General features: G+C 45.4%; 1 protein-coding gene across 7 annotated transcripts in view; it reads right to left on the reverse strand.

Annotated features, from left to right (window-relative positions):
• Positions 1-15084, reverse strand: part of znf462 (zinc finger protein 462) — a 114973-nt gene that overhangs the window by 48674 nt on the left and 51215 nt on the right. For all 7 annotated transcript variants that reach the window (XM_067983489.1, XM_067983492.1, XM_067983491.1 and 4 more), the window contains one exon: positions 7856-13641. In XM_067983489.1, coding sequence (XP_067839590.1) covers positions 7856-13641 — 5786 coding nt within the window. The remainder of the gene's footprint in view (positions 1-7855; positions 13642-15084) is intronic.

Raw genomic sequence — 15084 nt, forward strand, 5'->3', positions numbered from 1 at the left:
CCTCGAGCAATGCCCTGGGACTGAGATGATTGGCCTCCAACAACCACTACCATCTTCCTTTGTGCTTGGTATGACTCCAGCCACTGGAGAGTTTTCCCCGATTCCCATTGACTTAAATTTTACTAGGGCTCCTTGGTCCCACACTCGGTCGAACTTCTTACTGCACTGCATCCATGTTCATGATGCTGTGCACCTGGCATTGACTTCGTCCCCTGCTGCCTCCCACTGCCCTTTGGGTATATGTTTGGAGGGTCTCTTGCCCGCCCACCACCCCTCCCCCAACCGCAGATATAGGATGTCCCTCCTTCTGTCCATCTCTTGCACCAAGGCCTGAATACATCAGCAGAGAACCTTGGTGCACGCACTCTCGCACGCCTGGTACAAACTCAGATCGGCAGATTGGTGAGGTCTGTTGTGCAGATTGGAGGATGTGGGATTTAGTAGTGCGCAACCTTTATTCAGTGTTTTAACATAACTCAGCAGGTTGTAAACATAGGGACAGGAGCTGAATCCGTATTTTGCATATGCAAGGTCTGATCTCCGGTCAGACTCCGTGCAGACAGCAGACTGTTATTTTCAGGGAATAACAGGTACCAGCTACCTTTAAGAGATTTTTAAGAGACAGCCTGCCTTTAAGAGATTGGAGCTCCCTCTGCTGGTGGAAAGTGTGAATTGCATTGAATCCTCGTTCAACGCTGATTCGGAACGCTGCTGGAAAGTAAGTCCGCAGACCTCACAAAAGTCTCGTCCTGCCTGCGGCACGTGCTGTTGGGGGCGGGGTAATAGCAGATCGTGATACCCCCGCCCAATAATAGGCACTATCCATTTCTCCCCCCTTGTCTCCAAATAACTACTTTCTCAGTTACCTTGACTTTCAATAGATGCTACTGTATGTCGTTGCCTCGGAGAATTAGGTTACGAGGTCTGGCATATTGCCACATATTTTTTGTGTGAATAATGGAGAAAGAAGAGAATTCAAAAGTTCTACCCTGATCTTCTTACCAGTGGGCTCTCCACTATGTCCTCCAATTAACCCATTTGTTCTTTAGTTGTGCATCTAATAGGATCATAAACTCATTTGCATTTTCTTTACTGCTGATAAGTAATTTTCCAAATTTTGCTTCTCCCTGCTCAGTTTTCATTTTAACCTACAGCCTTCTTTTCTGCTGATGCCAACCAATCCTCCTCCTATTGCTTAGATCGGTTCCCTAATCAACCAGATCATTTTATTTTAAGATGCATCATTAGTGGACTTATTAGAAACAAACAGACAAAATGCAAGCTGTGTAAAAAAAAAGGAAAATAAGAAACTAAGGACAAATAGACAGCACTCGAAGAAAGTACAGAAGAGGAGGAATGGCATATGTTCTAAAATAGATCTGGGCACCGCACCTCAGGAAGGATATATTGGCCTTGGAGGGGGCACAGCGCAGATTCACCAAAATGATACCGGGGCTAAAAGGGTTAAATTATGAGGACAGGTTGCATAGACTAGGCTTGTATTCCCTTGAGTATAGAAGATTAAGGGGTGATCTAATTGAGGTGTTTAAAATGATTAAAGGAATTAATAAAAACTGAGATTGATCGATTTTTGTTAGGCAAGGGTATTAAGGGTTACAGAAGCAAGGCGGGTAGATGGAGTTAAGATACATATTGGCCATGATCTAATTGAATGGCGAAACAGGCTCGAGGGGCTGAATGGCCTACTCCTGTTCCTAGGAAGGAGTCATTCAAGAATCAAGGCTATCCAAGTTACTCCTGTTTTGCAACACAGATAAATCAATTCACTTCTATACCAGTTGTGACAAATTAACTGCTCACACATTATTTTGGATCAAGCCAAGGACTCAAAAAAGGGCTACTAAAATTCAAAGAAGTCTTTTTTTAATATTCAGAAACCAGGGTAAGTGATTTGAAAGGAAACTAGACGGCCATGAACATAGTTTTGATGGGCAATCAAATTTTGGGAATTTGTTTACAAAAGCTTTAGAGATCTGCAAGAAAATAACAGGCAAGATTAGTGCGCAGAGTTCCAGAGGTGCATAACCTAGGAAGGTCATCACCTGTGGAAGAGCCAAATCAAAAACCACTGATTGCCTTCCGCTGCCTAGGCCCCAAGCTCTGGAATTCCCTCCCTAAACCTCTCCACCCCGCTCTCCTCCTCTAAGACACTCCTTAAAAACTACCTCTTTGACCAAACATTTGGTCACCTGTCCTAATCTCTCCTCATGTGGATCGGTGTCAAATTATCTCTGATAAAGCTCCTGAAGCACCCTGGGATATTTTACTATGTTAAAGGCGCTATATAAATGAAAGTTGTTGTTGGAATAGGTCAGAACTTTCATGATGGATAATTTAAGTCAACAATGGCTTCCATAAATCTAAAAAGTCTCAATGCAAAGGCAATTGGGTGTTAGTTTGAATAGTAAGGAGGATAGACCATAAGACCCTATAAGAGATAGGAGCAGGAGTAGGCCATTCGGCCCTTCGAGCCTGTTCCGCCATTTAATGAGATCATGGCTGATCTAATTTTTACCTCAACTCCACTTTCCCGCCTTTTCCCCATATCCTTTGACTCCCTTGCTGATCAAAAATTTGTCCACCTCAGCCTTGAATGTGTTCAATGACTCAGCCTCCACAGCTTTTTGGGGTAAAGAATTCCAAACATTTCCGACCCTCTGGGAGAAGAAATTCCTCCTTAAACGGGCGACCCCTTATTCTGAGACTATGCCCTCTAGTTTTAGATTCCCCCATGAGGGGTAACATCCTCTCAGCAACTACCCTATCGAGTCCCCTCAGAATCTTATACATTTCAATACGATCTCCTCTCATTCTTCTAAATTCCAACGAGTATAGACCGAACCTGTTCAATCTTTCCTCATATGACAACCCTTTCATACCCGAATCACCTTATGGTCAGCCGTGGCTTAGTGGGTAGCACTCTTGTCTGAGTCAGAAGGTCAAAAGGTTCAAGCCCCACTCCAGAGACTTGAGCACAAAATCTAAGCTGACACTCCCAGTGCAGTGCTGAGGGAATGCTGCACTGGCGGAGGTGCCATCTTATGGATGAGATTTTAAACCGAGGCCCCGTCTGCCCTCTTAGGTGGAAGTAAAAGATCCCATGGCACTATTTCAAAGAAGAGCAGGGGAGTTCTCTCCAGTGTCCTGGCCAATATTGTGGGAGCTTGCTGTGCGCAAATTGGGTGCCGCGTTTCACATTACAACAGCGACTACACTTCAATAAAGTACTTCACTGGCTGTAAAGCACTTTGGGATGTCCTGAGATCATTGAAGGTGCTATATAAATGCAAGTCTTTCTTTCTTTCTTTATGGATAGGGTAAAGATAAGTAAATTCCCAAGTAGGGAAGGTGGATTGAGCATAAGATTGAAAGAATTATATAGTTCAGAGATAAGCTTGGAGGCATATATCTTCAGGCTGACAGAAAGGACAGCAAATTAACTAAAGCTTTTACTGGGATACAGGCAGTGGAATATCCAACCTACAGGGCAGGAATATCATAGAATGGTTACAGCACAGAAGGAGGCCATTCAGCCTGTCGAGTCTGTGCCGGTTCTCTGCAAGAGCAATCCAGCCAGTCCCACTCCCCCGCCCTATCCCCGTAGCCCTGCACATTTTTTTCCCTTCAAGTACTTATCCAATTCCCTTTTGAAAGCCAAGATTGAATCTACCTCCACCACCCCCTCAGGCAGTGCATTCCAGATCCTAACCACTCGCTATGTAAAAAAGTTTTTCCTCATGTCGCCTTTGGTTCTTTTGCCAATCACCTTAAATCTACGTCCTCTGGTTCTTGACCCTTCCGCCAATGGGAACAGTTTCTCTCTAACTACTCTGTTCTAAGGAGAACAACCCCAGCTTCTCCAGTCTATGCATGTAACTAAAGTCTCTCATCCCTGGAATCAGTCTAGTACATCTCTTCTGCACCCTCTCTAAGGCCTTCACATCTTTTCTAAAGTGTGGTGCCCAGAATTGGACACAATACTCCAGTCGTGGCCAAACCTGTGTTTTATAAAGGTTCATTATGGCTTCCTTGCTTTTGTACTCTATGCCTCTATTTATAAAGCCCAGGATCCCATATGCTTTCTTAACTGCTTTCTCAACCTCCCCTGCCACCTTCCATGATTTGTGGACATATTCCCCCAGATCTCTGTTCCTGCACCCCTTTTAGAATTGTGCCCTCTAGTTTATATTGCCTCCCCTCGTTCTTCCTGCCGTAATGAATCACTTCACATTTTTCTGCGTTGAATTTCATCTACCACGTATCCGCCCATTCCACCAGCCTGTTTATGTCCTTTTCAAGTCAATCACTATCCTCCTCACTGTTCACTACCCTTCCAAGTTTTGTGTCATCTGCAAATTTGTAAATTGTGCCCTGTACACCCAAGTCCAAGTCATTAATATATATCAAAGAGCTGTGGTCCCAGCACTGACCCTTGGGGAACACCACTGTACACCTCCCTCCAGTCAGAGAAACAACCATTCACCACTACTTGACGTTAGTCAAAAAAAAAAATGAAGTGACACAGGGAGGCTCTTTGGCAAGTTCAGCAACAGTAGAATTGAAGAAAAATTGAGCCAAAAAAAGGTCAAGTTTCTCTTTAGGAAAGCTAGCAACTGTAAGATGAAAAGGAAGATTGAGGAACGTTAGCTTCAGAATGACAAGTCTGGCAAAGGACCAGAAGGAGCAGCTGCTGGGAGGCCCAGAAAGACAGCAACCGAAACTTCTTTTCAAAAAAGTTACATTTACGAGCTTTAATAAGTACATTTAGAGGGGGTTAGGTGCAGAAATAAATTTGGCTCAGTGTACTTCAAGCCAATCAGGTCGTCAGGTGCAAAAAAAGCAGAGCCTTTGCGAAACAGAAGGCCGATAATTACGACAAACAGCAAGGAGTGATATCAGATCCAACAGGAAGGGGACGAGCAATGTAGGACACCTCACACATCAGCTAGAATATTAGCAGTGTCGGAAGAGTGAAAGCAGCAACTGGACTAAAGAAAGCAGCAAAAGATTCTCGAAGGCCATTCCAGTTAGCAGATTTATTGTGGCAAACAAGACAGGACTGGTTTACTGAATGCTGTGAGGTGGTCTAGAAGTGGCAGATATAAAATGGTGGACAAAAGAGTCTAGCAGTGAGGAGACAAATACAATACAGGAGCTAGAATTTGTAAGCAAGTCCTAGGAGTTAGTCTGGATGATCAGGGAATATGGATAGACAGACTGAAGGTTATTCAGTGTAACAAAGCACTTTGTAATATTGTAGTAGAAGAGAAGTAAAGCTAATCCTGTAGGTGATTTCAGCTGAGGGAAATTTAATAGTTCTTGGATCTAATTTTGCTTGACAAAAAGTTAAAAAGTTCTGGAAAGTCGGTCAGAGTTCAGGAAAGTGATAGAACCAACAGTTCTGGTCATATTACAAAAAGGATATAGGAGCACTGGAGAAAGTGCAAAAAAGATTCACAAGGACAATACCAGAACTGAGAGGTTACAACTATCAGGAAAGACTGAACAGGCTGGGGCTCTTTACTCTCGGTGACCTGATAGGGGTGTTTAGAATTATGAAGGGGATTGATAGGGTCGACATACAGAAAATGTCTCCACTTGTCGGGGAATCCAAAACTAAGGGCCATAAATATAAGATAGTCATTAATAAATCTAATAGGGAATTCAGGAGCAACTTCTTTACCCAGAGAGTGGTGAGAATGTGGAACTCGCTACCACAAGGAGTACAGATGCATTTAAAGGGAAGCTGGATAAACACGAGGCAGAAAGGGAGAGGAGGATATGCTGATAGGGTGAGATGAAGTAGGGAGGGAGGAGGCTCGTGTGGAGCATGAACACCGGCATAGACCTGTTGTGCTGAATGGTCTGCTTCTGGGCTGTACATTCTATGTAACAGGTGAATTAATAAAAAGGTGAGGGAAAAGGTATCTTTTTCCACAGGAGACTAAAGCCAGGTGATTTACAGGAATTGTGATGAGCAGGTGGGCTGTCACGACAGACACAAAATCGTGGCATTCGCTTGGATTGGAAGGTACAGTAGAAAACCTGAGGGGGAAACTGAAAAGGGAAGAGAGTCCGAAATGGGTGATAGAAATGGAAAGATTCAAGGAACAGGGGGAGGCCATTCAGCCCCTCGAGCCTGTTCCGCCATTCAATTAGATCATTGCTGATCTGTATCTTAACTCCGTCCACCTGCCTTGGTTCCGTAACCCTTAATACTCTTACCTAACAAAAATGTAAAGATTTGAGGAGATGCCACAAATGCCGTAGGCCACAAGTTAAATCTAGAAGAGGAAGATATAATATTCTTACATTACAACAGTGACTACACTTCAAAAGTACTTCATTGGTTGCGAAGCACTTTGGGATGTCCTGTGGTCGTGAAAGGTGCTATATAAATGTAAGTACTTTATATAAAGCGAATAGCTCTGAGAGTCTCCAGGCCGGGTTTTTTGTGAATCTTTAGGTTGCACTTGCATATTGTTCGTGAGAGATGGTGAGTGAGAGAACACCCATGCAGCTATTCGCGGCATCTTCGAACCACAGCTGCACCATGAGGACGTCCAGCCAGTCACAAACTGGCAACTACAATTATGCTGCGATTTTCAACCATGATTGGACAGCTTCCTCAAAGCACTACCAATGGAATCATGCTCAACCAGATGGTCATGTCACAGAACTAAGGTTATGAAAGGTCTTTAAGATTATGAAGGGGTTTGATAGGGTAGACGTAGAGAAGATGTTTCCACTTGTGGGGGAGACCAGAACTATGGGCCATAAATATAAGATAATCACCAATAAATCCAATAGGGAATTCAGGAGAAACTTCTATGGTTAGAATGTGGAACTCACTACCACATGGAGTGGCTGAGGCGAATAGCATAGATGCATTTAAGAGGAAGCTCGATAAACACATGAGGAAGAAAGGAATAGAGGGATATGCTGATAGGATGAGATGAAGAGGGGTAGGAGGAGCCTTGTGTGGAGCATAAATGCCAGCATAGACCAGTTGGGCCGAATGGCCTGTTTCTGTGCTGTAGACTCGGTGTAATTCTACGTAACTACGTTTAATCAAGGTGCCATCTGATAACAGCGACCCACTTAACATCTCGAGCAGTGATGGAGACAAGGGAGGAAACTGGACAAAAGAGCAGAGACACTAAACAGGAGGCGGTGCTGAGGCCAGAAGGGCAACATAAAGTTCAAGAATGTGATTATATGAAAGAAATGAGGGAAGGGGCAGGAAGAAATACTTTTTAAAACAAGAATTGGGAACAGACTTGTGACGCAGATAGCAGAACTGAGAGAGTGAAGCTATAGTGATTTATAAGTTATCTAAATAGCCGTGGGAATAAAGCTCTATAGTGTATAGGATGGGTGTGAAACACATACATTTATAAGCAGTGATTTTATACCAACAGTGGCCATTAGTGGAAATGACAGAAGTACACTCCATTATTAAGGTTCAACATACACACAGAATTACAATGTAATCACAAAGTAATTTTGCAGCTGGTTGCCAAAAAATTCTAGAGCCTGAGTACATTAAATGTACGTTAAAGATCTCTCTCTCGGTCCTACCCCCATTACGGGTTAGAGTACCATAGCTCGATACGATACATTTCTCTTTCTAACGTCGTCATTTTTTGGATGCGCTCAAATACCAAGATCATTTATGTTGCTGTCTTGAAGCCGTATGATTTCCTGTTACGAATCTATGCATTTAAAAAAAAAACCTGTCATCTTCTGAAACCACTGATATGAAAGATGGCATTAGTGTCCTGGTGTGCAGCATTATACAAGTGCAGCATGCAACAGTTGTGCGGCAACATACCTGTTTTTTATTGCTGTCTTCTACTGCTTCTCTAGACTCCGGTTTCTCCTCCCCCGTTGGTTTCTCCTCTCCCACCGCCGGTTTCTCCTCCCCCACCGCCGCCGCTTTCTCCTCCCCTGCCGCCGCCGGTTTCTCCTCCTCCTCTTCTGCCGGTTTCTCCTCCTCCTCTGCCGGTTTCTCCTCCTCCTCCGCCGGTTTCTCCTCCTCCTCCGCCGGTTTCTCCTCCTCCTCCGCCGGTTTCTCCTCCTTCTCCTCCGCTGCCGGTTTCTCCTCCACTATCGGCTGGTCCTCCTCAAGCAGCTTCTTCTTCTCGTGATGCAGTCGTGCCCGTCTGCTGAAGCGCTGGTTGTGCTGGGTGAGGTGAACACTCAGTTCCATTGTGCTGAGGATCTTGTTGGAGCAATGGTTGCACTCGTAGGTCGGACTGTGCGAGCGGGTGCTGCCGGGCAGTAAGGTGAAATCTAGCTTTAGGTCCCGACTGTGATGGTCTGTGTAATGCATGCAAAGGAGCTCGGCTGTGTTGAACGATAGCTTGAAGCACTTCACACATTTGAAAGGTAGCCATCCACTCTCTTTCCCTTCAATCACTCCACTAGTTTCTATATTACTGACCACATTCCCTACATCAGGCTCTTCCTTCTCATCAGAGTATACGACAGTGAAGTATCCGTTATATTTACTGACGTACTGCTTTCTGGGATAGACCCCAGGGTGCCTCTTCATGTAATGGGACACAAGACCCTTTTTCGTGTAGGTTTGGAATGAGCACAGTGAACATTTTTTCTTCTCCACCGCTCTCCTGAGCTCCTCGCTCAAGGGCGGAGACTCTGGTTTGGACTCAACGGGAAGGATTAGTTTCTCGGGTTTCTTACCGACCAACATTTTGGAGGCGGCCAAGCAATGAGTATAGTATGAATCGATATCATGGCGTTTTTGGTAGTGAGCAGCAAGCCCTTTGCGGAGTGGGTGAGTGTACGAACACAAGGCACATCTGAAGATATTGTTCTTGCCCTCTGGTTGGGCTCGAACATTGTTGTGTTTATTACGGTAGTGTCTTGCTATGCCCTTTCTCGAGGAGCAGAAGTATTTGCACAATTGACATTTAAATAAGGTATTGAGCTCCGAACAGATACTCACAAAGGGAGGAGCTGCTGGAGAAGGTTCATTCAACGCAGTTTCATTTATTGTTTTTACATTATCTTTATATTCTTCAGAGGTATTTGGTTCCTCGGGTTCCACCGTCTCGGTCATGGATTCGGTGAACATGTCAATTGCTGGCTGCCGGTGGTACTTCTCATAATGGACCTTCAGCTTCTCGAGAGAGCCGTGCGCGTACGGGCACAACTTACACCTGTAGGCACCAAACCCTTGTTTTGGGACTTTAGTCATTTCTTCCAAATCATTGTGCTGCCCGTCCGGGAGTTTCTCAGCCTCGTTCATGAAATCATCAGCTGTGACTTTTATAGAAGGGTGTCGTTTCTGGTAGTGTGTGAGAACACCATGGATACGGGTGTTAACGTACGGACAATGTCTACATTTATACAGGGTACTGGGCTTTTCATCTTTTTCCAGGGCAAACTCAGCAGCTTTTACTTTTATACCAGGGTGCTTTTTCCCATAGTGGGTTAACAGACCATGCAAATTATTGTACTCAGATTTACAAATCTTACACTGGTACGGTGATCCACTGGGTACAGAATTGGTAGAGACAGGCGGGGAGGCTTTTATCGGAGAGGGAATCGAGACCTTTAGAGGCATCTCATCCTCGACCTGATTGGATTCTGCAACGCTCAAGGAATCCAGAGTCGTGTAATCGTGAGCTGTTGGGTTGTTTTGCTCTGAAGCATCTTTCCCCAAGATGATGTCAAGCAACACTGACTCATCGCCACTAACAGCCCAAGGATGCAAGGCTTGATAGTGGTTTGTAATATCCCAGATCGAGGCAGCTTCAAATACACAATCTCTACATTTGTAGTGTTTGAGGTCCACCAAGGCTATCTGTGAGGGGTTTGCTGAGGGATCAGGACCTGCCCATAGTTTACTGGAGATGTAGGTGTAATCTACAGGGTGCTCTGGATGTCTCTTTTGGTAATGTATTAATAACCCACTTGGTTCCTGGTGAGAGTAAATACACCATTCACAGTGATACCCAGCAGTCACCACTCCGTCTTGAAATGCCCACCGTAAAATAGTGGTGACTGTAGCCTTCACACTAGGATGCTGTTTCCTAAGGTGCTTTCTTACAGCGTACAGGTAATGCGCTGTGTAGGAGCAATGTCTGCACTTGAAGAACCGTAACTGCTCGGCATCGGTTTCCTGCTGCGCACTGGTGATCGGCGCGCTACCCCCTGCCTGGTTGTTCGTTGCCCTCTCTCGCTGACTTCTCACTGCCGCCGTGTGCTGACGCACTAGCTCAGCGGTTGCTTTGATATCACGATGCTTCTTCCGGTAGTGAATGACCACCCCCTTAACAGTTCGATTGCCATAGTTACAATGCTGGCAGAAAAACATCATCTCTCCCTCTCCCTTATCGGCCAGTCTTTGCTGAGTACTTAGATCGCCAATATCAAAAGCATTCTTTTTAATTTGGGTCAGTTGCTGTGTTATGAGGGGCCTCGCTGGTGTAATCTGCAGCTCCTCCATAGTCTTTTTCAGAGCTGGAGTTGGAGGTGCCTGTTTGATATATTTTGCCGTCACTTTAACCTCTGGGTGTCTTTTCTGATAATGGACAAGCACGCCGACAACTGAACGATTGCTGTAAACACAGTGCTTGCAGTAATACAGTTGTTCAAATTCAACTGGCTGAGGAGTCACTGGAGGATCGTTAGTTGATGATACAGCACTCATCTCAACAACATTTTGAGCTGTAATTGCAGGATTCTGGACCGATACCACGCGCATTGTCTTCTGAATTCTAAAATAGGATGCCTTTTCCTCCGGGTGTTTCCTTTGATAATGGACCAGGACCGAGTGCATGTTCGGGCTTGAAAACGCACAGACATCGCAACTGTACACCACAGCGCTGATCATCGAAGCTTCCCCCCCGTGAGGGCTCATGCTCTGGGGAGAATTCATATTTGAAGGGCTCGACGGAGCAGCGTGCTGAGATAGGGGCGTGGAGGTCCCGATATTTTTCACACCAGAATTGAGAATTTCTCTCAATGTCTGGGACTCTGCGCTTATCTCATTGGTCGGCTGGATCACATAACTAGAGAATATCATCGAATTGTTGATCTTCACGGTCGGATGCATCCTTTGGTAATGAGGCATGAGGCTGCGGACATTTGGGCTGGTGTAGGAGCAGAAACGACACCTGTAGATCAGGTCAGCTTGATGGAAGTTAAGGATATTCTGAGCTTCGGGGTGGAACTGAGCATAATGCTGGCGCAAGTCTTCAAATTCCGCATATTCTACAAAACATTCGAGGCAGCGGTACACTGCACTATGATCAGCTGCATCCTCGATGTACCTGAAGCTGTATTTAATGTAAGGATGCATTCGCTGATAGTGGGTGCTAACGCTGCGGGCTACCTTGTTGCTGAAATTGCAGTGCTTGCAATAGTAAATCTTCCCAGAGTCTTCAGCTGTCTCAGAGTTTCCCTGAAAGGCATCCCTATTTTCGGAGTTACCTTTTTTGTAAACAGCATTTCCACTCTGCTTATGTGATACACCATCGCAATGTCCCATCGAATTGGAACTGCCATAAAAATCCTCGTCGTCAGAAAGAGTCAATTCAATTTCTGCACTGTTGCTGACAGAATAATCTTGCTCCATTGTTCCATAACCAGTCTCTTCATGCAATCCATCAGTTCCTTCAACCCACATCTGGTGGCCACCGTAGGTGTAATTCTGCATATCCATTAGACGATCAACCTTCCCTTCCTCTTCATCTAGATCCCCATCTATGTCCAATTCCACTTCCACGTCCTCCTCCTCCTCCTCCTCCTCTTCTTCCTCTTCCTCCTCCTCCTCTTCTTCCTCTTCCTCCTCCTCCTCCTCTTCTTCCTCTTCCTCTACTGCAATCACCGATTCCACCTCACTGACTTGCTGATTTGCCTGGCTGATTTTACTCTGCAAGTTGTTTGCTATCTCGTCTATTCTTGTGCGCTTCTTTGCTGGGGACAAGTCCAACGGGCTGTCTGTCACAATCCTTTTGCCTTTCTTAAATAAAAAAGAATTCTTTGACGTCGACCCGAGGATTGAGGTCTGAGTTTTCACGATGCCTGGGGATGGAAGAGCTTCGAATTGCGATGCTGTGTCCTGTGATGCATCTGCCGCCTCCTCGCCAGCTGCCAGCAATGCATTATCGCAGAACGAATGCTTGTGCTGCTGGTGAACGCGGAGACCCTTTAGGGTAACTGTCGAGTAGCTGCACATGGTACATTTATAAGGATATTGTTGTTTAGAATCCCCTACGACTACTGCAGGCTTCTCTCCATTGACTGCCTGATTCTGATTGGTGTCTACAGTCACTAAGTTGTCGTTCAAAGAAGCAATGCTGCTATTCTGCGAGCTCACCGTATCCCATTCCGAAGAATGGGACTGCTTGTGAGCGACCAATTTTTGAGCAGTGGTGCAGGTGAAAGGGCAAAGATTACACTTGTGAACGATGGTCCGGCCCGACAAATGGATATTTTCGATATGGCGCGAGATGCTGCGGCGATGCATTGTAAGGAATGAGCAGAAGGGACACTGGAACCTGTTCATGTACTTCCGGAAGGGAATTCCCTTAGTTTCAAGAAGCTTTGTGTTCCCAATTGTCAACAGCTTTTTCCCAGACCCCTCCGAGCTCTGAGATGCCAACGAGTCCATTTCGTCAAGGTCCTGATGCTCTTCCTCATCTGAGCTGCTTCTGTCGTCACTCACCAAACTGCTGGTTTCCAAACCAGAATTGGGCACATTTAAGTCAGCCATTCCAAAGGATGATCTTCCAGTTACTCCAGCCTCACCCGGATCAGGAATGGGTTTGGGCTTCACCTTTTGAAAGGGAAACTTGATTTTAATGGGAGCAAACCTGGAAACAGCAGCAGGACCCTGCTTCAATGTAGGGCCTCCCAAAGAACCTTTTAAGGCTGAATACTGAGCAGACGGCATTTCCCTCCCGGTCGCCTTCATCGGCAAATAATTAGAATTAGGAGAAGTCTTCCGTACGTCCTTTTGTTGGGGCTTCGAAGGGCTAACATTTGAGCCAGACTGCTGCTGCCTCAGGGATGAAATGATCTTGACCAGGCCCTGAGCTAGAAGGTTGCGATGTTTCTTCATCAGGTGATCGCACCAGCGTTCTCTTCTGGAGGTGTGGTACCCACACCACTCGCAGCAAAAACTGCCCCTCGACTTTGTCAAGGGTTTCACCTGCGCTTCTAAGATGCTCCGTTCTACTGCGTCCGCCGGGACTTCCCGGTGCGTTTCCTGCACCTTGGCAGCAGACCTGTGGCACAGCTTCTGATGCTTGATGATCCTTGCCCTTCGGGGACTTTTGTAGGTGCAGAAACGGCAGGCAAAGACTTTGCCGAATCCTTCGTGCAAGAGGATATGGTAGCTGGAGGGTACAGGAGGTGGGGCCATCGCTGAGCTCTCTCCCTCTCCACCAAATAAAGATCCTTCAACGTGACCGTGGATCTTTCTGGTGTGTTCGCTGAGAAGGTTCCTGGATCGAAAGTACCGGACACAGTACTTACACTGGAAAAACTTATTGGCAGCTTTTGGATGCTGGTTAACATGGTGACTGTAAAGGGCCGGGGTGTTAGCGATGAAATTGGAGGAGCCAGGTTGAAAGGAATTTTGTGCTTTAAAAGAAAAAGACGCGTTATCAGATTTCTCTCACACTATATTACATAAAAAACTAAAGATAATCAATAAACGCTACTTTAAATTTCAGTGTTTTATTATCCAGCATTAAATCACGACATAATGGTGGTGGTATCAGCACCTGAAGTCATCGGGTCTTAATTTAGTTGGAATGAGAGGATTTAAATCTTTACTTGCACCAAATTTTCAAACAAAGCAATCATACAGCACAGGAGGCTGCCATTCAGCCCATCGTGCCTGTGCTGGCTCTTTGAAAGAGCTATCCAATTAGTCCCACTCCCCTGCTCTTTCTCCATAGCCCTGCAGATTTTTCCCTTTCAAGTATTTATCCAATTCCCTTTTGAAAGTTACTATTGAATCTGCTTTCACCACCCTTTCAGGCAGCGCATTCCAGATCAGAACAACTCACTGCAATTTACATAATCCACTAGCGATCTTCAAAGAGCCAAATCTCATAATTGTAAAAATGTGGAAAATAAAACTGAAATAAGGTCTCCTGTCCTGACTTTATATTTTCTTTACAAAAGACTATTTGGCATGCTGATAGGGTGAGATGAAGAGGGGTGGGGGAGGAGGCTCGTGTGGAGCGTAAACGCCAGCATAGACCAGTTGGGCCGAATGGCCTGTTTCTATGCTGTAGGCCTGATGTAATTCTATGTAACCATTGAAAACCTTATGTGGGCGACACTAAAATATCAGGTGAGACATCAAATATTTCGCAGAATTACATCAGGACTACAGCATAGAACAGGCCATTCGGCCCAACTGGTCTTTCCCGGTGTTTATGCTCCATACGAGCCTCCTCCTGCTTTAACCATTAGTTTTGCAGTTAGCCACGAGAGACCACAAATTGTGGACACATAATTCCCAGGGACACGTTCTGCCCGGATTCTCCTCCTTTTAGCGATAGGCTGATCCAAACATCTACCAATATGAAACTACCACGAAACCTCTGCAATTTCTTCCCATAACCCTTGTTAGCCAGGCAGGGTGGTTTTGTCTGTCAGTCGTGGTTCAGTGGGGAGCACTCTCGACTCTAAGTCAGAAGGTCGTGGGTTCAAGTCCCACTCCAGGGACTTGAGCACAAAATCCGGGTTGACATTCCCAGTGCAGTACCGAGGGAATGCTTTGGATGAGATGTTAAACCGAGGTCCCGTCTGCCCTCTCAGGTGGACAAAAAAGATCCCATGGTACTATTCTGAAGAGCAGGGGAGTTCGCCACAGTGTCATCAATATTTATCCCTCAACCAACATCACTAAAAAAAAAAATCACATTCCTGTTTCTGGGATCTTGCTGTGCGCAAATTGGCTGCCATGTTTCCTACATTACAACAGTGACTGCACTTCAAAAGTACTTCATTGGTCGTGAAGCGCTTTGGGACATCCTGAGGTCGTGAAAGGTGCTATATTTCTTTACTTTT

The sequence above is a fragment of the Heptranchias perlo genome, chromosome 4 (genome assembly GCF_035084215.1).
Source record: "Heptranchias perlo isolate sHepPer1 chromosome 4, sHepPer1.hap1, whole genome shotgun sequence".
Classification (NCBI taxonomy): domain Eukaryota; kingdom Metazoa; phylum Chordata; class Chondrichthyes; order Hexanchiformes; family Hexanchidae; genus Heptranchias; species Heptranchias perlo.